At 36.5% G+C, this 25,645-nt stretch overlaps 1 protein-coding gene and 1 long non-coding RNA gene across 2 annotated transcripts in view; one reads left to right on the forward strand and one right to left on the reverse strand.

Annotated features, from left to right (window-relative positions):
• Positions 1-4,433: 4,433 nt before the first annotated feature.
• Positions 4,434-25,645, forward strand: part of LOC311302109 (alpha-1,3-mannosyl-glycoprotein 4-beta-N-acetylglucosaminyltransferase C) — a 33,815-nt gene continuing 12,603 nt past the window's right edge. Inside the window, exons 1-2 of the mRNA XM_084427728.1 lie at positions 4,434-4,671; positions 6,421-6,535. Coding sequence (XP_084283854.1) covers positions 6,434-6,535 — 102 coding nt within the window. The 5' untranslated portion in view covers positions 4,434-4,671; positions 6,421-6,433. The remainder of the gene's footprint in view (positions 4,672-6,420; positions 6,536-25,645) is intronic.
• On the reverse strand, positions 11,809-13,933 carry LOC311303064. Its single transcript, XR_014629701.1, has 7 exons — positions 13,867-13,933; positions 13,700-13,788; positions 13,512-13,614; positions 13,293-13,429; positions 12,860-13,078; positions 12,497-12,671; positions 11,809-12,412 (listed from the first exon to the last, which is right to left on the reverse strand). It is a non-coding gene; the product is annotated as an uncharacterized lncRNA (long non-coding RNA).

Raw genomic sequence — 25,645 nt, forward strand, 5'->3', positions numbered from 1 at the left:
AGAGACAAACTACAAACCGGCGACTGGGTGTTGGGAACCCAAGGCAATGAAGGCTATCCCGTCTGGTCCGAGCCAACAGAAGCTCTACTGTGGCACAAGTCACATAATTGTAATAATGGTAATGAGAGTAATGTGTCACAACACACAGTGAATCACACTCTGCTGTGAATGGGGCTGCGTAACCGCAGACCAATCAGAGAGCCTATGTTGACCCCTGTCCACCGCCGAAAGCGCCTACACTGGGCGAGTGTCAGAACTGGACCCCGGAGCAGTGGAAGAAGGTCGCCTGGTCTGATGTCAGTATCGAATTGAGTTCCCTTTTGCGTCTTATCGCACTATCATAGGATAGGCCTACATGTGGACCATCCTCGGTCGGCCACTCTCTCTCTCTCTGAGAAATTAGCATGTTATTGACAACCCTAATATATGTGTATAATAGGGGTGTAACGATACTAGAGGTCGACAAATATGGGTTTTTTTCAGGCCGATGCCGATCTTTTGAAATCCGGGTCTGAGTGCTGCCGATTTATTTTGGCCGATTATGTGCTTGTTTTTAAACTCTATTTGAAAGATAAAATGTAACAAATAATTACTTAAGATAGACAAGATTTCTCAACAAATACATTTATTTAACACTTGACCAATCTGCACTTGTATAAAAGACAAAAAGACCTTGAGATATGTTTGGTAATTGTACCTGAATGAATTGAAAATTAATTTGCTACATTTCAGATTAATATATTTGTTTTCCTTAAAATTTTAATAAACAGTAACTTAAACACTTTGCAGTTTGAATGATATCAGTCTTGTATAAACAAAATGACGGAGAATATTTTTATGTTTCCACTGTTCGATCGCATCCGCGCCTCACACCCACACGCACACAAATATAAGTAAACACTTTGCGACTTTAAACACACGCGACTTTTCGATCGCGCCCGCGCCCCCCTCTTTTTTATTATTTCTCTGCATTGAGTGACAACCCTCTCAAATATAAGACACTCAAACAGAACAAATAAAAGTCTCATATTCTCATAGTCTGTAATTGCAAAATACTTGCTTACTTATTGTGACATGATAGCAACCCTTCTGCTGTGCTAATGCAACCTCAACTACGCTATCAATATCCAAAGTAGCCGAACGTCATGTCGCCTATTCATGTTTTTTCTCGAAGTTGGCAGTAACATATCAAAAGTTTTTAATTAAATATAAAGGAGTTTTCTCCAAGGAACTCGATTGGATATATAATAATATACTTGGATATTGGCCGATGCCGATTATGTTAAAAAATGCAAATAAATCGCCCGATTAATCGTCCGACCCCTAAACGATACCCTCATGTCACGATTCGATACATATCACGATGCTGAACTCACGATACGATATTATTGCGATACTCCAAGAAACATGATAAAAGGTTTACAAAAATGTTACTTTTGATTAAAATGCTAAATTTGGTTTTACATTGTGGGTGTAAATGAATACTGTGCTGGTAACCCAATGCCTGATTTTGACTGCATGAATGCATGAGGACTTTTACGTGCTTTTCCCAAATCACTGAAGTGACGTCGACGACCGGGTTAGCAGTAGCATAAGCCATCAGTCAGTGTTTGGCTTGAGGTCATGGTGCAAAGGACCCTAGGTTGATTTTACTCCGAATCATCCCTTTAAGGACCACATTTGGAAGTGGCACAAATCAGAATCGAAAAGATCAGATTCCATGTGGTTTGTGCTGTTCACACTGTCATGACAAAAACAGATCTAAAAAAAAAATTGGGCTACATTTGCGTGCAATCGGATTTGGGCCACATGTGCCTGCAGTCTGTTCAACGCTACTGGAATTGCTCGCCAGTTCAGTGCTGAATAGTGTAAGGATCTGTCTCAGCGTACAGTGACGCACAGTTTAAGAGAATTCAGACTGAAATACCACTCTTGGTCGAGCTAAGAATCAAAAGACTTGGCTAACCTTTGCTGAGGAGCAAGTTGTGTGGAGAGAGGAGAACTGATCCAAAGTTCAAACTTTAGTGATGAGAGCAAGTTTAATTTGGCATCCAACTGGGAAAGACTCAACACAAAGTGCGAAAGAAGTCAGTGGAAGGTGGAGGATGAAGTGCCATGGTTTGGGGGATGTTTTCTCCAGCAGGAGTCGGGCTTAGCAACATGGCAGGATGAATGCAACTGTTAATCAGAACCTCCTTTGGCAACATGCAAAAATCTCCCAATCACCCCTCACTTTGAATGCAGGACAATGGCCCCCTGTAATACTGCAAAATGGTTAAAGTAGTTCCTTGAAGCTAAGAACACTGAAATAATGAAATACCTAGCCCAGAGTCCTGATCTAAACCTGACTGAAAATCTCTGGAAAATCCTTGGCGACAAAGTTATGGCTAAAAAACCCACTACAGTTACCAAACTGTGGAAGAGACTCCGAGTATATTATGCAAACACAGAGTATATTATGTATTTAATGTCAAATGTAGACTACTGTACTTAATCTGACTTAATCATATGAAATTCACAATAAACAGTACAACACCTTGAACAAGTGAAACGTACATTTCTCTGTATGGAAACCAACAGGACGTTTAAAAATATAGCTAACATAAAAATAAAGTAAGTATAAATGGCTGATAATTAAAACACAAACAAACAATAAATAATCAACTTAAAACACAAAAATTGTTAAACCCACCGTATCATGCCATTTCTGTAGGAAATCCTCACTCATCCCTGAAAATGAAATGATTATGATTAATATAATGTATTTACTTTGACAAATGCAAAAAAAAAACTTACTTTATATTCTTTAATAATAATCATTAATTATTCATTATAAAGGCAAAGAATACAGAAGTTCATTGTAAAAGCAAGTAATCGAACTGTCCACGGGAAAATCAAATCTATAAAAAAAAGGAATGACAACAAATTCCAGCTTCAATGATAAAATGAGAAACAGATTCAATATTTTTAGCAGATAAAAGCTTAAAGGGGTCATATAATGCCATTTTTGTACAAGCTAATATGATTCTTTAGGGTCTAAATTAAAAGTTTGTAATATACTTTAATTAAAAATTCTCCTTAGTATTGTAAGAAAACACTCATTTTACCTGGTCAAAAACAGCTCTGTTTTCAGCACGCCGTTTAAGTGCATGTGTCTTTAAATGATAATGAGCTTTGCTCACCCCGCCCCTCTGTTCTGTGCGTACACCGTTTGTAATAATAACACAATAACCATAACGCGTTGTTCATTATAAACGTGGGATTATGAATTATATTGAGAACGTCGTAGCACTACATAGAAAACATGCCGTAATGTACCCTGAGTGTAAACAGCCGCATTCATCGTGAAGCGTGCAAGTGATTTGCAAAGATTAATATAAAGGTTAATAAAACGTTACACTCACTTCAGTTATTCTGGAGGTGCAGCAGGAACACGAATAGTTGGTACCGATCCTTTTTTCAGGAGCAGCTTCTTAGCAAAACCAGCTTTATAACATTACTGACCCTCCTTTATAAAGCAGTCTGGTGAAATGATTCGTGCAAATGAAAGCATTGACATTGATCGTGGGGAATATTCCCTTCGAAAACAAAACTGCGTCTTCAGCGGTTCGGATTTAGAAACATCAAAATGACTGCTGTGTTCCTTATTACACCCAAGAACAGAACACCACAATCGCTTAGACGCCATTCTGCTCATAGACAGTGCTCCAGCGTATCAACAATGACCGCGCCGGTCCGCGCGGACTATGATTGACAGCTCGCTCACAACAATCGTGGGAGGGGCGTAGATTTTGTGACTTTGAGAGAGGGGAAAACATATAAGAAGATTAAAAAAGAAACCACTGGATGGATTTTTATCATTATATGATGGTTGTGTACAGGCACTGCCAACACACATTTCAGTACAATCAACTTGTAAAAGTGCATGTACCATTATATGACCCCTTTAATATAAATTAGCAATATTATAGACAACTCACTGTAGCCTATTCTCTGTTGTTCTGTTGTCAGTTTTGTCTTATTGCCTCAAAGCACGTTTCACTCATTCAAGTCTTTGCATTGATACAGTTGCATCTGACATTAAATGCCCATACTCTGTGACTTTAAGCACACTATTTGTAACAACAACGCATTTTTGAAAATGAAAGAAACTGAGAAACTGAACTGAAACTGAGGTGGTGTACCTGTCTTCAGTAGCCTATTTCAACACAAATTTGCAGTAACAGATAAAACGTTTCAGCTATTTATTTATTTATTCATTTAGGCTGCCTAAATTCAGAAAGCCGGGGTGGATGTATGATTAAAGGAAATCTACATATCAAGAGAACAAAACACGTCGTTTGATTGACTCATGACACCATTCATTTCTCCGATGGTAATCTACCAATCGATAAGGAAATGGCTTCATAGCCACAATAACCAATAACCGGGTTAACATTTAAACGATCATCACTCCTCATGACAGCAGCGCTTGGGCAGGGCCATCCGTTAGATAAACGCATAACACACTTCACTGAAGGAAAGAAAGACCGTATTAAACACGAAGAGTGACTCAACGACAATAGGAAGTGATCTAACTCGTGGACAGAGACATGCGATCTATAAAATAATCTATTTGAAGATATAAAATATCACTTTTACTTTTAGGCTACTGTTGCATATGATATAAAGGTAAGTGGATTAAACACATTTGCTTGAACTTTGTGTCAAAGCATAGCCTACACTGCTTAACTGGACAATATTTTGGAAATACAGGCGTTTTCGGACTTTTTTTGGTATCGTGGATGCGTTGAGAACGTTCGAATGGAAAATGTTGTCATTAGGTGCGTTCAGGACTTTATATAACATCGATGCTAATTATAACATCGTATTTGTATTCCGAATTTAAAAAATCGATCGTTTTCTTTGTAGATAAGAAGAACAAGATAAAATCGACCATATATGAAATAGCCTACAGAATTGTTTATACTGCTATAATAATATGCAACTATAAAACGTATATAGCTAACTATATTTCTAAATATTTATTTTGGTTTGTTTGCTTTTATTATGGTCTGATTTGACGTTTCCTTTCACCTGGCTACCCTGTAAAACCGGCTTATTAACAAAAAAACTACCCTAACTTGTTTGCATTGCAAATATAGTTTTAAGGAGCGCAATGTCAGCGTCAGTGAGCTTAGGTCAACACACATGCGAGATCTATTAAACTAAAACCTGTTCTGTTCTGAAAATATATTTCATTCAGTGCCAATAATAGTAAAACTGTAGAGGCGAAAGTTCACCTTTGCTCATGAGGAAACAGTCAGTCATGGTTTAAAGAAAGGCATGTATCAGTAGGCTAAACATGCAGTTAAAACACATAATAAAATGAATGAATGATTATATAAATGTATCAGCTTTAATGCACTTAAACAAAATAACAAAAAGAAGTATTGAAAATGTATCATTTAACTTACAATCTGCAAAGGATTGGAAACATATGTTCAAATACGCCATTTAATGTCAAAGACCTTTACATAAACATAATTTATAAAAATAAAAAAAATCACAATCTGCAATTTCCTGACGCTGTTTGGATGAAGTAAAACAACCACAGATGTTGCAACAAACAGTGTGGGCTTAAGTTACTTACAAAAGTAATGCATTAGAATACTGTGTAACTTTGTTACTTTTTATGGAAAGAAATGCATTACCTTACGTTTACGTTTTTGTCACCTGGGTTGGGCTGGGTTATGCCAATAAATGGGAAAACAAAGTAACTTGCGTTACTTCTTTGAAAAAGTAACTCGGATATTTAGTTGTAAATGTTAAAATAAAGCATTACTTTACTAGTTACTTTGAAAAAAGTAATCTGATTACGTAACTTGTTGATAAAGAGCATGTTAATCTGGCTCAGAGGAAGATAGGAATCGTGTCTTTGTGTTCGGTTTTCTGGTGATTAAGGGATGACTTTTTCACCTTATGGTTGTCGAAAGCAAAAATACCATGAAACATGTTTTGTGGGAAAGTGTGATGTCCCTATATATATGTGACCATTTTTGGAATCAGCACCCCAAATTTAGTATGAAAATATTGCATTTTATTGAGAAAATATGATGCAGGGCGGTGTAATACATTTTCATGTTCACAAATATATCTTTACCCTCTTCTTGCAGCTTTTCCCTGCCCTCTGTTTGACAGCTTACTAGTTTGAGAAGCACTATTTTGCTCTTCTAAATGACAGTGTTGAATGTGTCAGCTGAATGGTTCATAATCGGACATTAATTATTCAAACTGGGTCATGTGAATAATTGAACAATGCAGCTACTGATTAAAGACAATCAAACATGTTGGAAAAACAGCATTTGGAGCGACAAGTGACACAAGTAAGACTTTATTGTTGCTGCTACAGTATTTAAGTGCATATGTGTCTTTTAACAGAAGAAAGTGGGTGATGAGATGCTATCTGAAAAAATTCCTCCTGGTCGGAGCTGGTCTTCTCATTATGACCAGCGTCTACATCTACACGCACAGAGCAGAATCAGGAGCGCTCAAGGTAAGATTGTGCTAATAGCATGATTATTAAAAAAACTGTCATCATTTTCTCACCCTCATGTCATTCCAAACCTGACTTTTCTTCTTTCGCCGAACACAAAAGCAACCAGACCGATTCAATTGACTTCCATTGAATGGACAGAAAATATTCTTTTATGTTCCACAGCAGAAAGAAAAAATGTCAAACAGGTTTGAAACGACAAAAGGGTGGAGTATCTCTTCAAGAAATCCACTGAATCTTTACTTAAAAGTGGTTGATTCTGTTGTATGTCCTGTGTCCCCAAATGACACACTATACATTATGCACTTATACTATGCACTGTGTTGAGTATGAATTTTATTCGGTTATTCTGTCAATCAACTCTGATAGTCCCTCCCCCTCTGTAACACAAGGAAAGCTGTGACAGTCGAGCGCATGAAGTGTCCAACATTCTGCACTTCGTTTTTAAGTGCATCATCCGGGTATTTAAAGGCACTTTTTAGAATTTTCAGTGTGAAGTCGCTCAAACTATTTAGGCTGGCATAGAATAATGCAGAAGTGCGTGAATTGGGACACACTGTTGCACACCACAAGTTGTACTAGCAGTTCAGTTTCATTGTAATGCTGTTCAGACTTGTTTCCAGTTCATTTGAGGGAGAGCCTACTGTTTTTCTTCAGCACTCACAACAAAATGTTTCCTAGGTGATATACTTTATGTTTGAAAGCGTTGTGATCAAGCGGAAACCTTCCGGTCTCTCTCTTGAATCTGACACGGAAGTGTCTTACACTGCAATTCATCGACCGGCCACTAGAGACAGCCTCCAAAAGAGAGTCAATCACATAAACCCCCATGTTAATATGCCCAACTTTACAGCAGAAAAAAATGTTTACAGCCTGGTGCAAAAAGTGGTTTTGGCCTATATAGCTAATTTTGCCCTTCATGACAACTGTGAGGGGGGTGAATTTTTTTTATAACTCATCCGTTTAAATTATATTAAGCTTTACATTTCTGCATAATTAAGGGCGTGGCCACTTGATTGACAGGTGGATTGCCGCTTCTGTCACTACTAGCCGTTTGTCTGCTGTCTGTTAGCGTCGAGTCACCTCAGCTAATCCTTATCTTTGCCCGTTTCCGGTCATCCGGGAGTGGCGCGCTGACAAGATGGCGACGGCCGGTGTGGTGGTGAATATTACCAGAGAATGTCTAATATGGCGAGAACTTTCACTCTCAGTACACTTCCGGCTTCTGAAATGGTTGCAGTTCCTCTCTGATTCCATATGAGGGCGCTCACAGGACGAGTGCAGAATGAATGGAGGTCTATGGCGCTATACCAATAAAAATCCACTTTTCTCAGGATATAATTTTTTGTCTAGTAATTTGAATATTGTATTCGAAAGGAGATGCAAATAAATTACACATTGCTGGGTGTTAGATTTTTTTGAGTCACTTATTTGGTTTAAAAAGTCTTTTAAAGTGTCAATGACGTCATACACATGTACGACCAGAGATACTGCTTTACGGAAATCCTTCAGTCACTCTGGTGCGTTCGCGCTCTGCACTTTCTTTTCACTCGAGGCATCGACAACACAGCTGACACAGGTAAACACACGTGCTAGAAGAGTTTTTGTTTTGTTTGTTTCTGGTCCCGCTGCGGATGACACGATGCCATCAAGCGGTATCTCTGGTCGTAATCAGTACTTCACTGACCAATCAGCGTTCATTAGCAGAATGCTAGCGTGTTATGGGCAACAACAACTCAACCTGTAAGAAATCAAAAGGACATAAGTACTCGTTCATTCAACTTTCGACCTAAAACCCATGTTGAACTTGCAAAATCTACAATCAGATCTGAGATTTCTCAACGGCAATCGGGTGAAAGAGACAAATTTAGCCGTCTAGCCCCATTGACTCCCATTCATTTTGCACTCATGGCGATCGCCCCCAGTGGAACTCTGGTGGTACTACAACCAAAATTCGGTACAATAGGGCTTAATAGGGAGTGGGCAGGCTCTCCGTAGACGGGCTCTGATATTACGGTTACTCCGGTGTGAATAGTCCGGGCGTAGGACCCAAGCAATCTGATTGGCGCAAAGCCCGTTTTATGGGTAATCGCTCTAGTGCCTGGTTACAAATCACACAAAATCATTTTATTATAGAAGACGTTTGTACTACGTTATAACGAGTCATTAATGTATTTTAAATTATACGTTTCATATACTAGTATTTAACCGAAGCTTTAGATTGTGAAATTAAACATTTCTCGTTGTTAGTGTGTTTTTTAGTTAGCTAGATAGTAGCATAGCATACAGCTAACGTTATCCGATGATCGTGCTGTGAGCTTATAGCCTACTGCACTGATACTGCCTTACCGTATTCACAGCCATTCGTAATGCAATTATAATTGTCATTATTTTTTATCGCAATAATCAGCGCAATATGTTACAGGTACACTTTTATTTATTAAAAGAGCCATAAGATGTTTATTTGTGTATATTACTGTTTTTCTTATTAACAGTTTAGACATTTAAATAAATCACAAAATGCTAGCTATGTTTTGTGGGTATAAATATTAAAGGCAGGGTAGGTAGGAATGGTCTAAAAAACTTCTTTTTCAAATTTGTTTAAACTTTATGTACATATCAATACATAATTAAAATGTAAGTACTCTGAAAAAGAAAGTATAAAAATCGAGTGTCTGTAGACCTCTCACGACTGTTTTAAAGACAGTTCATTATTTCCATTCACTCCACCCCCTCCCTTCTGGGCTCCTTCCAAAGCCACGCCCCCAAAACACATGAACGCGCGACTCCAACCGCTGAGCTGAAGACGCATTATTTACCTGAGACAAGCAGAGAGGAAGGAGCACAGTGCATGTAGTGACATCATGTCAGAATCACATGTAATAAAAAAATCTAACGCTAATTGCTTATGAATATAAACAAATAAGATGTATTTTAGTACTCACTATCAAGCTAGCATATTGATATTGGTCAATTTAAAATATATATTTTTTGATTTGCTAACGAGCTAGTTATATAAGCTAAAAACAGGTTGCATTGATACACTTTTTTCCATTACCATCAGTTACATTGTGATGAAGATGAATTTCGTGTAAGATTCATAACATATATGGTGTTCTGCATGTAGGGATGTGGGAGATATTGACAAAAATGAATATCTCGATATTTTTTTCCAATATCTAGATATCGATATTCAGGCGATATTTTTGCCATCCTTCAAAGAAATGTGAGCAAACTGGCAAAGAAGGTCCAGTTGGTCTTTTGACTTGCTGCATTTGACCTATATTATTCTAGGCTATAGAAAAAAACAATAAAGGAGCTAACTAAACATAATCTGTGGCAGCCCCTACTTTTTCCACTTACAAAAAAAACAAAACAAAAAACTTAACTAGGCACTTCTTGCAACAGTGATTATTAAATCAAACAACAATATTGTTGATGATCAATTCAAAGTAAAAAAAAAAAAAAAACATTTTCAAAACGGTATAAATCCATTCATTTTTCCCCCAAAACGCTATAAATCCATCTTTTTTTTTTTTTTTCTAAATTTATGGTTTGTCTTTTTAAAAAAGTTTTTGTCTTTTATTTTTCGTGTTTGCATTTATGAGGAAAAAACAATATTACTTGACAGTTCTCCATTATGGACGCGAGCGCTCTGAAAGCTGCACTAAGACTTTCAAACTTTAACAGAGACCTCAAAACAGAAAGCACAAAGCCTTTCTTTAAAACGAATTTCGTTTTGTATTAATTGTATCTTAATTTTTTTTTTTTTTTTTTTTCATTAATTCATTAATATTTTCATTCCTGGATTAAATACATAAAGTAAATATAGGCTATCAATCACAACATAAGGTGCTTGAACTGGAGATTATATCATCGTGAACCGAAACGTAGCCTCGCCTCACAGGCCTAAAAAATGTGAAATATATTTACAGAAATCTGGTTCTAAACAAAACCATCCAAAACAAAATAAAACTATGTAGCCTAATAAATGTGCATTTCTCCGGTGCATGCGTTCACTAGCCTACTGCGAAGATCGCGAGTCAATATATCGTCAACTTCATCTTTGCAGCCGACACAGAAGTTAATAAACAATTAAAATGTCTTATTGCAATATTTTACACATTCATAATCATTACTTTTGCTGGTTCTTTGAGGCAGCTTTTTAGGTTTATGGCGTTTTGGAAAAGAGCTCTTCACGTACAAACACCGTTTCACCAAGGCACAGCGGCCCTTCAGCACATAAGAACAAAAAGAGAAAAAGCACAGACTTACTAATTACGAAACTTTGATGTGGTTGAACAGGTGAAACTGTCACAAACTCCTCTGCAACTCAAACCTTCTCAGTACGAGTTATGAAGGAAGAGAACAGCATTACAGTTTTCAGCGCGTCCTCCTCTGATTGCTGTGTTGTGACTGGAAAAGTGCGTGCAGGAGCACATGCGCAAAACGTAGGTTTGTAAAATGTCCTTTTGTAAAATAAAAATAATTTTAGGGCGAAGCAGAGGAGGTCGTGCAAGAGGCCGTGGCGTGCAACTAGGGTCCGAGGAAGTAGAGGCTGAGGACGGGGTGGTCGCTGGAAAGCTACGCCGATATTGACACGCGTTTTATTTCTTTGTTTATCCAAAGACTTTTTGTTCATTACCTTTTCTTGTACTGTCTTCTTTTTTTGCCTTGTTTGCCTTCGCTAACTGCATATGCCGGTAATGTGAATTTTGATTGCTCTTTCTCTGCCATTGTTTTGCTATTCCTAGGTTCCGTGCCTCTCGAATTCCTCAAATCAAACGTGCGCGCGCAAGTGGGCAGATCCCGTGGCAAAAGGGTGGTTGCCATGGTTGCGAGAGAGTGACAGTCGCCTAAGCCAATCCTTTGATTCGTCCCGAATCGAAATAATGAGCTGTGTTTAATACAGATTAAACGGTCTAGAGTCACTTGATTTTTATACTCTTTTTTTCAGAGTACTTACATTTTAATTATGTATTGATATATATAGAAAGTTTTAACAAATTTGGATCTTTTATTTTTTTAAAGTCCTACCTACCCTGCCTTTAATTAGTTGTCTAGCCTTGACTAAAGAACACTGTAATACAATTATGGAATCACAATCTTAATGTAATTAATCAAACCCCTTAATTCATATAATAATCTTTTATTTTAAAGAAATAACATTTATAAGTATATTTTGTGACGCAGTTATTTGTTATTAAGCAATAGGCATAATATGCTTTTTTTTATTACAAGCATGTAATTTGTGTACTAATGCATATGATTTATGTCATAATTAATTCTTAATACAGAACATCATACAACACAATAACATTTAATGTAATAAAATTAGAGAACCAAAACTTATATAAAAATTTAATTAAATTACACAATACAATACATAATGAATTCAACTGAATTATTAGATGTAATATATTACATTTTTATTAACACAAAACTACAAGCAAAATGCACATCGTTTTAGGACATTTATAGAGCTTTTTAAAATACACAACAATACAAAGCAGCTTTAAACAGACATGCTATGTCTTTACTTTTCTAAAAACTTTTGTGATAGTCCTCTGGCTATACATTGTGAAGATTTAAAAACAATTAATGTTGAGTTAGCTGTGTAAAATATTTAATGAACTGTAAGGTTAAAGTTTTTTGAGAGCTAATGAGACACAAATTGATGCAGTGTCTTTTGCTGTATGAAAAGTCAAATCTTTAGTTTGAACGAAGTAAATTCATGTTGTATGTGCAGTCAATTCTTTGTGGAACCATCCTAAGGCCTAGATGATGCAGTCAGTCAAGTTCCCCTTTAGATGGTTGGGTTGTGACCTGGTAGGTGAGGAGGCTGGACTAGGTGTCATGGACTGACTTGAGGGAACTCTGCAAAAACACACAAACATGCTGCAACACGTCACGTGCAACTGCACACTTGCACAGTCTTTAGTGCTATGGAACATCACTCACTTGTTTTGCTTTGGTATGCAAGCCCGAAGGTGTAACGCAGCAGACGCAGTTAGCTCGTTGAACCTGGGATGTTGTGACATTAAAAGGCTATTTTAATGACACACTCCACAAGATAAGATATATCAGCCCAAAAGTGACTGAAACCTTCCGTTCGTCTCAGTATTATAAGGCTGATCTGTACAACAAAAGATAAAAAAAAGTAATTACTTAATGAGTTAGTTTAATGAGTTAGTTCACCAAAACATATAAAAAAACAGCCATCAGTTTCTCCCAAATGATACCAGGGTGAGAAAATGTGTTTTTTTGGTGATATAAAAAATGTGAGTACTTATTTGTACCAACACGATCCCATAAAATGCTTACCTCAGGAATCAATTCACACATTAAAAGGTCGATATGTTCAAGCTTTATGTCCTTCTTTTGCTCAAACACAATGTTGTCGATGTGTCCTAGAAGTTCCTCAACATGTGCTGACAAGGCTGGATGAAAGCTCTTAGGTTTTACCATGTTCCCAGTCTTCATTTGCCACCATTTGTTCCACGTGGGTTTCACAGAGCCTTTCACAATTCCTTGAAACAACTCCTGAAAAAAATATTTAGTATAGCAAACAATATCTAGCCACTTTAAATTTTGTAAAGTCTTATATGTACCTGAATTTCAGAATCACTGACAAGAGCACAAATTCCTTTTTTTTCCACCTCCTCAACTGTCCTAAATTTAAAAAATCATCGATCTACTTGATTTATTAAACTTTTAAGTTGATTCATATGAATGAGGACACACATTTTACACATACCTTTTATACGTCATATGCTGAACAGCATATGCTGCCATTGATGATGCATGATATCTTCTCAGATGCCACAGATCGTCTCCCTGTATCACCTCGTTTTTCATAGAGGTCCATTTGTCCCTCACCTCCATTTCTGCCATCTAATGCAATAAATACAGTTGTTAAAGTAATGTAGATAAAAATAAAATAAAATAAATAAATAAAAGCATTTATTTAACTTACTGTACAAACCAAAACCCCACAGTTGTTAGAGTCAGCCAGCCTCCACTGTTCTGGGTACTCAACAGTCCATTTTCCCAAGTCCCAAGTATTTCGGAAGGCATTGCTTTTGTACAAAAGAAAAAAGAAATTAATAAATGTACATAAGTAAATAAAGATCACAATTTTAACATTTACAAAGCACATAATACCAAAGTATAGCCAGGTCCATCGCAGAAATTGACTTGTAGTTGCCACTGGGGTCGTAAACTCGAATACGATTCAGCAAACCATCCAAGACCTTTACAACATAAACAGAAACCGCTTTAACCAAAGTAACAACTGTTGAGTAAAAATGTATTTTTTAATCCACACATACCCACAAAATGAAGTGGTTTCCCTTTTCGGGGCTCTGTCCACCAACAATTCTTGGAATAAGGACTGTGTCATTCCCATCAAGGTCCTTTAAAATATTTTTAATTAAATAAGTAAGTAAATGTGTCCCCTGCCACTGAAATTTAATTAATAGATTTTGATTTACCTTCAGACAAGAAATGTGACTGTCATCCACATGTTTCTTGATAGTGAAGGATCGCCACCAGAGCACGAACGCGTGCACTTGTAAAGCAGTTCCACCATGTGCTTTACAGAGCTGTGCAATCCTTGTGTCAAGAATCTAAAAGAAATAGTAGATTTCAATAAAATGTTGTTGAATAATATAAATAGTACATATAGGAGGTTCGTGTACAAACGCCCATACAAATAAGCTTCCATTGGACGCATACGGAGGGCTCGCCTGAGTCCCAAAATTTCTCCAATCATGCATTCATGTCCATGTCCAAATTTGGGGCCCCTGGGACTTTTCTATAAAACTCCCACCCACCCATTAAATGAATGGGTTTGCCACAGTGGTTTCGCGAACACCGCTTGGAAAGGGCCGATCGACTAGGGGGCGCCATTTTCCATCTCGCCACGGCCCCCTGGAGCGGGCGGAAAAGTTTGGTGTTAAAAAGTTTCATTCTCGTTAATTAAACCACCCCTACTGTACTAAGCACACTCGACTGAACACATCACACTCATTTTAAAGTCATTTTAGTGCTTGATGTGCATAAAAATGCAGTGTCCGTGAAAACATTATTTTGCATCCTCTGAATAGGTTGGATCTGGGACATTTATGTGTTTTTGCTCTCCCGTCATGTGTGATATCAATTCTCGTTAATTAAACCACCCCCACTGTACTAAGCACACTCAACTGAACACATCACACAAATTTTCAAGTCATTATATACACAACCCTGTCTCTTTTTGTTAAATTTCAGTTTTATTGATCAATAATAGCAATTATTAAAGTATAAGTAGCCATACAAGTCAAGAAATAAAGTAATTAAACGATTCAGTCAAACATAAGTCAGCAGGCTACAACGTTAAAGATAAATAGCCTAAATAATTTAACGTTATATAAAGTTATGAAACTAAAACTTTGCCGTCAGCCAAAACGATTTGCCAGGGAACAAATTATAGATTAATGATATCAAAGATCGTCCCACAAGACGAATTATATCTCATGTTTAACCACTCCACTAGACTAGAGAGCAGCAGCAGCTCTAGCCGAGGTAAGGCTGTTCCAGGCGGGATACATGAGTGCTGAGCACCCGGTGATCCCTTGGATCTCACATCTCCGAAAACGTCAGATAAAATTTTTAAATAGGCGCTATCTGTATAAACAAACAACATGTTTGAGATTGAAACAACTACATTATCGACTGAAAAACTCTTAAAACTACATTTCGTGACACAATAACAGTAGTATTTTTAAATTTCGCGGTCTTTCTCCTGCTATTGACGCCACTTGAGATTTTAAATATTAGCTATAGAATATACACAATTTACATATACATTATAAAATTTTATTTAATCTTACCTTGCATATAGCAGCGGGATTTAGCATTCTACATAAAGCTACCACATAATAACACTAAAACAGCTCACGTTAGCTACAAGTTATCGCGAGAACAGATTTAGATCAGGCATACTACTGGCATACTAATGGGGTCCTACGCCCGGACTCAACACACCGAGTAACCGTATTATTCATCACACCTGCTTAAGCTACGTTCACACTACACGCGACCAAGCGACGCGATACCATTCATTTTCAATGGGGAGCGGGCGACTTCCGGTGACACGCGCAGTCGCGACCGTTGGCGACTGGATGGGGCGTGTCTGGCGACGCGACAAAGTTGAGAAATGTTTAACTTTATGTAAATGAAGAGCGACTTTCGGGAGCGACAACCAATAGGAGTGAAGTCAGTGGAGCACACGTGATCCGTCACGCTTCAGTTCTGCGTCAGACCGAGGCAAGATGAATGAGAAGTTTATTTTAGCAGTCCAATAATGTATGATATGTCTCCGTGTACATACAGTGGTACTCGCCGTGCTGACTCCGAGCCTGAATGGTTTCGTGAACTCAGAAAGACCAGTATTTGCCCATTTGCTGCAGTTAAAGGGATAGTTCACTTTGAAAATAAATTTTGGTATGTTTTAGCTTACCTCAAGGGCATCCAAGATGTAGGTGTCTTTTTTTCCGCAGTAGTTTCAATTTTGATATTTTTAGGTCAAACCGTTCTTGTCTGTCAGTCATATAATGCAGGTCTATGGTCACTGTCTCAAAGAGCATGCACAAAGTCCAAATTAAAACAATTCCCCATCGTAAGTACACATTGATGGCCTAAGACACGAAACGAGCGGTTTGTGTGAGAAAACGAACAGTATTTATATCGTTGTTATCTCTTGAAAACAGCACACGTCCAAATGATCTGACGGCGCGGACGGGTATAGATATATACATAGATGTCGCCTTGGCTACGGTTTCGTTCCAATGAACTGCAGTAGCGAAGGCGACATCTAGTGTATACATCTATACCCGCCCGCTGGCGGGTATAGATGTATACACTAGATGTCGCTAGGCTACAGTTTCGTTCCAATGAACTGCAGTAGCCAAGGCGACATCTATGTATATATCTATACCCGCCCGCGCCGTCAGATCATTTGGACGTGTGCTGTTTTCAAGAGATAACAACGATATAAATACTGTTCGTTTTCTCACACAAACCGCTCGTTTCGTGTCTTAGGCCATCAATGTGTACTTATGATGGGGAATTGTTTCATTTGGACGATGGGGAATTGTTTTAATTTGGACTCTGTGCTTGTGTTTTGAGACAGTGACCATCGACCTGCATTATATGACTGACAGACAAGATCGGTTTGACCTAAAAATATCAAAATTGAAACTACTGCGGAAACAAAGACACCTACATCTTGGATGCCCTTGAGGTAAGCTAAAACATATCAAAAATTTATTTCAAAGTGAACTATCCCTTTAAATAGCCGCGATAGCAAAGAGCACTCGCTGTTTCTCATTCATCTTTAATATTATGCATTTAATGTACTGATTCCATTTATATTTAGACTTTTCCTTCCAAAATGTTAGCTTGTAGAGGCAAGAAAACAGATTTGTTGTCTACAACATGGAGTAACATCTGTGAATGTCACTCACAAACATTACTAGGCAACCAGTAGTGGGAACGCCCACTAACGACCTCACCGCCAGCCACTGGCGACATGCAGCGACAAAGTCGCTTGTAGTGTGAACGGGGCTTTAGGCTTCAAAATCACTCTTCAGAAACCTACGGGTGACGTCACGGACACTACGTCCATATTATTTTACAGTCCATGGTTGTGATATGCTGAACGCTTAAGGGCAGGTGCTCATTCATGTGAGTGACTGTGAGATTTAGCATGCTAAATATCTGTGCCTGGCTGCATTAAACACCTTAAAGGGATAGTTTGCCCAAAAATGATTTTTTTTTGTCATCATTTACTCACCCTCATGTTGTTCAAGACCTGAGTGTCAGTTGACCACAAAATAAGATATTTTGAGGAATGTTGGTAACCAGACAGTTGACGGCATAGCCATTGACTTCCATAGTGTTTTTTTCCCTACTATGGGAGTCAATGGCTACCGACTGGTTACCGACATTCTTCAAAATATCTTCTTTTGTGTTCAACAGAAGAAAGAAACTCATACAGGTTTGGGACAACTTCAGGGAGAGTAAATGATGACTGAGTTTTCAGTTTTGGGTGAACTATCCCTTTAAGTGTGACACCTAAACCGTGTGTAGCAACTCATAATGTAAAAACGGCACATAATGTAATTAAGTATTACATTATTTTTGAAATAAAATGTTCATAATGTAATAATTTTCTCAAAACGTAATAAAATAATGTAATAAAAAAATGCACATTATGAGAAATGTATTACATAATTAAACATGTCATATTTGCATAATTGTAATAACTTTTAAAATATAAAAAATATTAGTATACCCTTACAGTACATTTTAAAATGTCTAAATCCAGTCTTAAACCACCTGCAAAATGCAACAGATTTAAATATTCATGCAATTATTATCATTGTTATTATTATTATTATTATTATTCAAATATCTTAAATACAGTTTTATCCTGCCTACAAAATCCACCAGATTACTGATACTACTACTACTACTACTAGTAGTAGTAGTAGTAGATTAATGGTGCAAAAGTTCTGGTTTAATTTTTCTTTCTTTTTTACATTACAAAACCAAACAGTTTTAGCAGAGGTGTGTGAACTTTTTATAACCACTGTACATGATTGTTTGTTGTTCTGTATTTTTCAACTTGCCCTCTGATGTACATTCATTCAGGCTTTGTTTTGCTGTAACTTATATTAAAGTGAAGAAATGTTTGCTTCATTTGTGCTCTGTGCTGCCGTTGGCTGAAGCAGATAACATTTTATCACACACACATACACACACACATGCACACCCCATTGCTGTATTGATACTGTGGGGTTTTCTTCACAACATTTTTACACAGTATTTAACACTGTTTGTCATTTAACAGTGTGTATAAAGTATGTATACAAGAAGTAGTTTTAGTAGTAGTAGTAGTAGTATTAATATTAATAATAATAATAATAGTACTTGTCTGGTGGATTTTGTAGGCAGGTTAAGACTGGATTTAGATTTTTTTAAATGTGCTGTAAAGGAATACAAATTATTTTATGTTTAATAAAAATATAATAATAATAATAATAATAATAATAATAATTGCATGAATATTTAAATCTGTTGCATTTCACATGTAGTTTAAGACTGGATTTAGATTTTTTTAAAATGTACCGTAAGGGAATAGTAATATTTTTTTTATGTTTTAAAAGATGTTACAATTATGATAATATGACGTTTTGGGTGAGTTTATAATGTAATAAATTTCTCATAATGTAAAAATTATTACATTACCAGCTCAAAATTTTATTACTTTGTGAAAAGATTATTTGGTAACCCTTTATTTTACAGTCCCCTAATTACTAGGTATTTACCTAGTAAATACATGGTAAGTTATAGTTGTTTATTGGTAATTACCACAGGTAACAAGTATGTAAATGCAGAGAAACTACAAACTAATTACTAGGTATTTACCTGGTAAGCATATGGTAAATTATAGTATTTTAGTGTGTAATTACTTAAGGTGATTAGTATGCAATTACAGAGAAACTACCAGGGAAAAAAACACCACTGTTAAATATCAACTCAACAAAGTACTGTGTACTTGTTACCTGTTTAGGTTGGTAATAACTCAGATTTAATTGTGTACTTCCTCAGAATGTAGGCAGCCAATTTTTAGAAACACCTCCAGTATTACTCATCAATTCAAGTTAGGTTTGTAGTTATCCTAGGGTTATGTTGGTAACAGTCCATGTTTATTTATTACTATCTTGAAATTAAGACGTAGTTTCCAATAAATTACCTTGTCTTACATAGTTGTTGTTCATTGCTACACCCATTTATAGAGGGTTTATCAAATAATTTACCTTACACTTACCTGGTAACTACCCCGCAGGAACAGTTTTTCATAATGTCATGGCACATCTTAAATACTGGGTATGTTCTTGCAGATGTTTTTACAATTTACTCAGTAAGTAAAGTGCAACTGTACTGTAAAATGAAGCCTTGTTTATTTCCATGGTATTACCGGAATTGTACCATATAACTTGATCATTCCCTTTTCCATAGTCACAATTTTTTACCTCATATGTCCTGCAACGTTACCAAGGAAAACATGACAATTTACTCAGTAAGTAAAGTGAAACTGTACTGTAAAATGAAGCCTTGTTTATTTCCATGGTATTACCGGAATTGTACCATATCATTCCCTTTTCCATAGTCACATTTTTATTTTTATTTTACCTCATATGTCCTGCAACGTTACCAAGGAAAACATGACAATTTACTCTGTAAGTAAAGTGAAACTGTACTGTAAAATGAAGCCTTGTTTATTTCCATGGTATTACCGGAATTGTACCATATCATTCCCTTTTCCATATAGTCAAAATTATTTACCTCATATGTCCTGCAACGTTACCAAGGAAAACATGACAATTGACTCAGTAAGTAAAGTGAAACTGTACTGTAAAAGGAAGCCTTGTTTATTTCCATGGTATTACCAGACTCTTACCACATCCTTTGCTACTGCTTAGCTGCTAAACATTTTTGAAATCACAAACTTTTACCGTGTGTTCTGCAACTTAACTAAAACATTCCAGCCTGGTCTCATTGTTAATACGTAGTATTAACACGTAATTTTCAAAGATAGAAAACTACATAGGCTACAGTTATGAAGAAAAACAACATACGTGTAATCACAATAATTTATTTATTGCGAAAATGTCAAAACCGGTACCAAAAGTCGTTCACATGACGATGTGTTGCAGTCACAGTCCTCTCTTTCAGTATATAATTTTGAATGAGGTAATTTACAGAGCAGAATTTAAATGATTAATCCATGAAAATGTTAATCCGGCTTCGCTCTGTGTGAAGGCGCGCGCGCTTCTCCATTTCAAATATAGTTTACCGACTGAAATACGACATGTCACAATCTGTGACGAACATAGACGAACAGGCGAGAGCCAGTGAGGGTTTGATATCACTGCCGTAAAACATGTCGTAACGCTTCTTGAGGGCGCAGTTTTTGAATTTGAATTCATCAAGGAGCGCGGGTCCGCGGGATTTGACAGTTACAGACTGCGCTGTTGTTAAAGCCTGTGAAATGGAGATGAAGATCACTCACTGGATAAAGGGCTGAATTTGGATCTCTTTCTTGCAAACGTATGGATTCTAAAGATTTGGATTATATCAAGTAGGCTATAATAAAATTGATGTCTTTTGTGAATTTATGTTGGGTTTTGGTGTATTATTGTTCTATTGGAAAAAACGCATTTTGTGTCTCACTGTAAATAAACTAAATATTAAAATGGTTAAACGATTAAATAAGGTACTTTTAAGGTTTTAAAGTATTCTTGTTTAACTGCATGTATGCTAATCCTCCGAAACGAGTTTGCAGCAGAAGGCACGAACAGAGCGAAATGTTATTAGTCTATTTCTTGAGTAAACTGCATAAATGCGACTGAAAACGTAATTGATAAGACATTTGAATGCAATAGAGTCAAAACATTAATGCCACGATTTTAATATGCATAAATAAGAATGCGTACAAATACGTCGGTATAGAGTTGTTCATAGCCTACGTAAATAATTCATGTTTTTGTGCTGTTAATGCAAACATTTTACGTTTTAGTGCTGTTATACTATACGTTTCTGTGTGTATAAAACGTAAGTAAATGTACGTATGGTAGAATTACACTTTACGTAAAAATACACACGTATTCTCATGAGATCACGTTGAACATTCTCAGTAAGTAAAGTGAAACTGGAACGTTACTGTAAAAGGAAGCCTTTTTATTTCCATGGAATTACTGGGATCTTACCCTATAATCTGTAATAGGTACAGTTACGTAGCTATAACGGATTATAGGGTAAGATCCCAGTAATTCCATGGAAATAAAAAGGCTTCCTTTTACAGTACAGTTTCACTTTACTTACTGAGTAAATTGTCATGTTTTCCTTGGTAACGTTGCAGGACATACGAGGTAAAAAATTGTGACTATATGGAAAAGGGGAATGATCAGGTTATATGGTACAATTCTGGTAATACCATGGAAATAAACAAGGCTTCATTTTACAGTACAGTTGCACTTTACTTACTGAGTAAATTGTCATGTTTTCCTTGGTAACGTTGCAGGACATATGAGGTAAAAAAGTGTGACTATATGGAAAAGGGAATGATCAAGTTATATGGTATAATTCCGGTAATACCATGGAAATAAACAAGGCTTCATTTTACAGTACAGTTGCACTTTACTTACTGAGTAAATTGTAAAAACATCTGCATGAACATACCCAGTATTTAAGATGTGCCATGACATTAGGGAAAACTGTTCCTGCGGGGTAGTTACCAGGTAAGTGTAAGGTAAATTATTTGATAAACCCTCTATAAATGGGTGTAGCAATGAACAACAACTATGTAAGACAAGGTAATTTATTGGAAACTACCGTCTTAATTTCAAGATAGTAATAAATAAACATGGACTGTTACCAACATAACCCTAGGATAACTACAAACCTAACTTGAATTGATGGGTAATACTGGAGGTGTTTCTAAAAATAGTCTGCCTACATTCTGAGGAAGAACACAATTAAATCTGAGTTATTACCAACCTAAACAGGTAACAAGTACACAGTACTTTGTTGAGTTGATATTTAACAGTGGTGTTTTTTTCCCTGGTAGTTTCTCTGTAATTGCATACTAATCACCTTAAGTAATTACACACTAAAATACTATAATTTACCATATGCTTACCAGGTAAATACTTAGTAGTTAGTTTGTAGTTTCTCTGCATTTACATACTTGTTACCTGTGGTAATTACCAATAAACAACTATAACTTACCATGTATTTACCAGGTAAATACCTAGTAATTAGTTTGTAGTTTCTCTGCATTTACATACTTGTTACCTGTGGTAATTACCAATAACCAACTATAACTTACCATGTATTTACTAGGTAAATACCTAGTAATTAGGGGACTGTAAAATAAAGGGTTACCGATTATTTCATTATGAACTTTTTATTACAATTAAAATTGTTTGTTGTCATTATGTGCAGTTATTACATTATGAGTTGCTACACCGTGATTTCCCCTTAGCTTGAGGGAATGATTTATTTAAGGGTGTTGCATAATTTCTTAAACACTTCTCTTAGGAAACCGTTAAGTGATTCATGACAGAGACTCTGTGTTGTGTTGTGACTGTGTTGAAGATGTTAACTTAGCTAACACAGGCCTTTTTAAAGTCCAAGAGGTCTCTTCTGATAAAGTTAAAAAGATAATTACAAATATGAACAACTCCGCGGCAAAAGACATCCATAACTTAAGTATGATCTTGATTAAAAAACATCAGGACAGTCTGCTACAAACAATTACATATTAAGTTAATCTCTCAATTCGGTCAAGTACATATCCACAGTGCTGGAAGCCCGCTGTAATAACACCAATCCACAAGTCAGGGGAAAAGGACACACCCAACAATTACAGGCCTATTGCAATTCTACCGGTTGTGTCTAACATCCTGGAGAAGGTAATTGCAGAACAACTCATTGAACATCTTGAGTCAAACCAGCTGCTGCATCCTCAACAGTTTGGTTTCAGGCGCAAATACAGCACCGAAACAGCTAATTGTTACTTGCTAGAGAAGATCAAAGGGCCTCTAGACAAAGGGCAAGTAGTTGGTGCTATATTTCTAGACCTAAAAAAGGCCTTTGATACTGTGGATCACAGTGTGCTAATTAACAAACTCCAGCTCTTCAAAATGTCACCTAGTTCTCTAGCATGGTTACAGTCATATTTGGAGGGAAGGCAACAGTGCGTTAAGGTTAATGGGGTGATGTCAGCTCTTTGCCCTAACAACATGGGGGTTCCTCAAGGATCAGTACTGGGGCCATTGTTGTTCACAATGTACATCAAGGACTTCCCTGATAGCTGCCAAGGTGCCAACTGCCAGCTGTATGCGGATGATACAGTCATCCATCTATCTGCTAAAACCCCAGCTCTGGCAGCGCAGCAGTTGACACTTGCCCTAGTAGACATCTCTAAATGGTTCGAGTCGTCTCACCTAACCTTAAACGTGAAGAAAACCGCTGCTGTTTGTTTCTCAATTAAAACAAGACCTTCTGACAGCACCTTTGAAGTAAGCATAAACAATGAAATTATTCAAGAAGTAAAAGAGACCAAATATCTTGGAATTATTCTTGACAACAATCTTAAATTTCAAAGTCAAGTCAAAAATGTTTGTAAAAAGGTCAAATCCAACTTGAATTGTTTACGTTTTATCAGGAGGGATCTGTCTCATCAGGCCGCCCTGTTATACATGCATGCAATGATTTTCTCACATCTGTCTTACTGCGTCACATCCTGGTCACAAACCTCCCCGTCCACACTCAAGCCGGCTGTTTCAGTGTACAAGCAGGCAGTCAAGGTATTTGCCAGAAAACCTATGAGATCGCATCTATGAAGATAAATCAGTAGCAAAACTCGAGAGCACGTAGATTTGAATTTGAGAACTTGTACAATAAATATTGGTACTTGTACATGAACATTTACACTCACAGCTCCAATGTGAAAACCTGTAAAATAAAAATCTGAAGTTGAATGTTGAAATTTGCACTCGCATACAATAGTCACAAACCTGTATTCTGAATCTGAAGCTGCAGACAAGTAGACACAAATGTGTAAAATGCCATTCACAGAAATACGACGACAGACACAAACTTGTAATATATATTTTGCGTTTAATCTTACATTCACATTCACGGTACTTCCTCAATTAGGCACTTGCAAATTCTCAAATCTGTCACTGCAATTTCAAATTTCGCGCCTTGACTTTTGCTACTCTTTTCGCGATATATCAGGTGCAAAACTAACTCGTGCACTTGAAACTCAGAGGCGGTGAGAGAGAAAGGGGGGCGGGAGGAGGGGGGGTCAAAGGAGCCGTTTTATTGGTTGGCACCTAGCCAATGAAATGGGACTTCGATGATGTCACGAAACCCACGTGCACTGAAACGCTATGGCTTAATGCAATCCATTAGACTGATATTAAAAGAAATAAACGATATTATCAAACTCAGTAAACACAATGCTAATAATGCATACTACAGAATAGCAGATGAGCACAGAATATGAATCCCATACAGAAATGTAATATATGTCAATATATGTAAATTACATATATAATGTTAGTGCCCATGTATGTCTGCTGCATATATGAGAATATATGCAAAATTCATATATGTAAAACACATATACATATATGAAACATATATTTCAAAATATATCAAAAATGGCCGTTTTCATGTAAGTGCCATATATTTTCCCGTATATGCACATAAATGTGAAATATATGTAAGACGCATATATGTATACATGCATATATGACGCATATATGTATACATGCATATATGACGCATATATGTATACATGCATATATGACGCATATATGTATACATGCATATATGACGCATATATGTATACATGCATATATGACGCATATATTTATACATGCATATATGACGCATATATTTATACATGCATATATGACGCATATATTTATACATGCATATATGACGCATATATTTATACATGCATATATGACGCATATATTTATACATGCATATATGACGCATATATGTATACATGCATATATGACGCATATATTTATACATGCATATATGACGCATATATGTATACATGCATATATGACGCATATATGTATACATATATGACGCATATATTTATACATGCATATATGACGCATATATTTATACATGCATATATGACGCATATATTTATACATGCATATATGTACTTTTCTATAGTACATACTTTAACATATATTAGGGATACAAATCTTATATCTGAATGCCTTGAAATTAAATGCCTATAGTTGGAGATTTTGTCTATTGTGTGAATACCAAATATAGTATTTTAATATAGTAATACCAAATATAGTATTTCTTTGTCATTTTTGACAAATACATCCACAAAGTACCATAACCATATGCCACAGCTTTAAAAATGCATCAGTATCACATGCATGTACACTGTAAAACTTTTCACTGTAAATTTACAGTTAAATACTGGCAGCTGGGTTGCCATCCACATACTGT

This window comes from Rutilus rutilus (assembly GCF_951802725.1).
Source record: "Rutilus rutilus genome assembly, chromosome: 13".
Classification (NCBI taxonomy): domain Eukaryota; kingdom Metazoa; phylum Chordata; class Actinopteri; order Cypriniformes; family Leuciscidae; genus Rutilus; species Rutilus rutilus.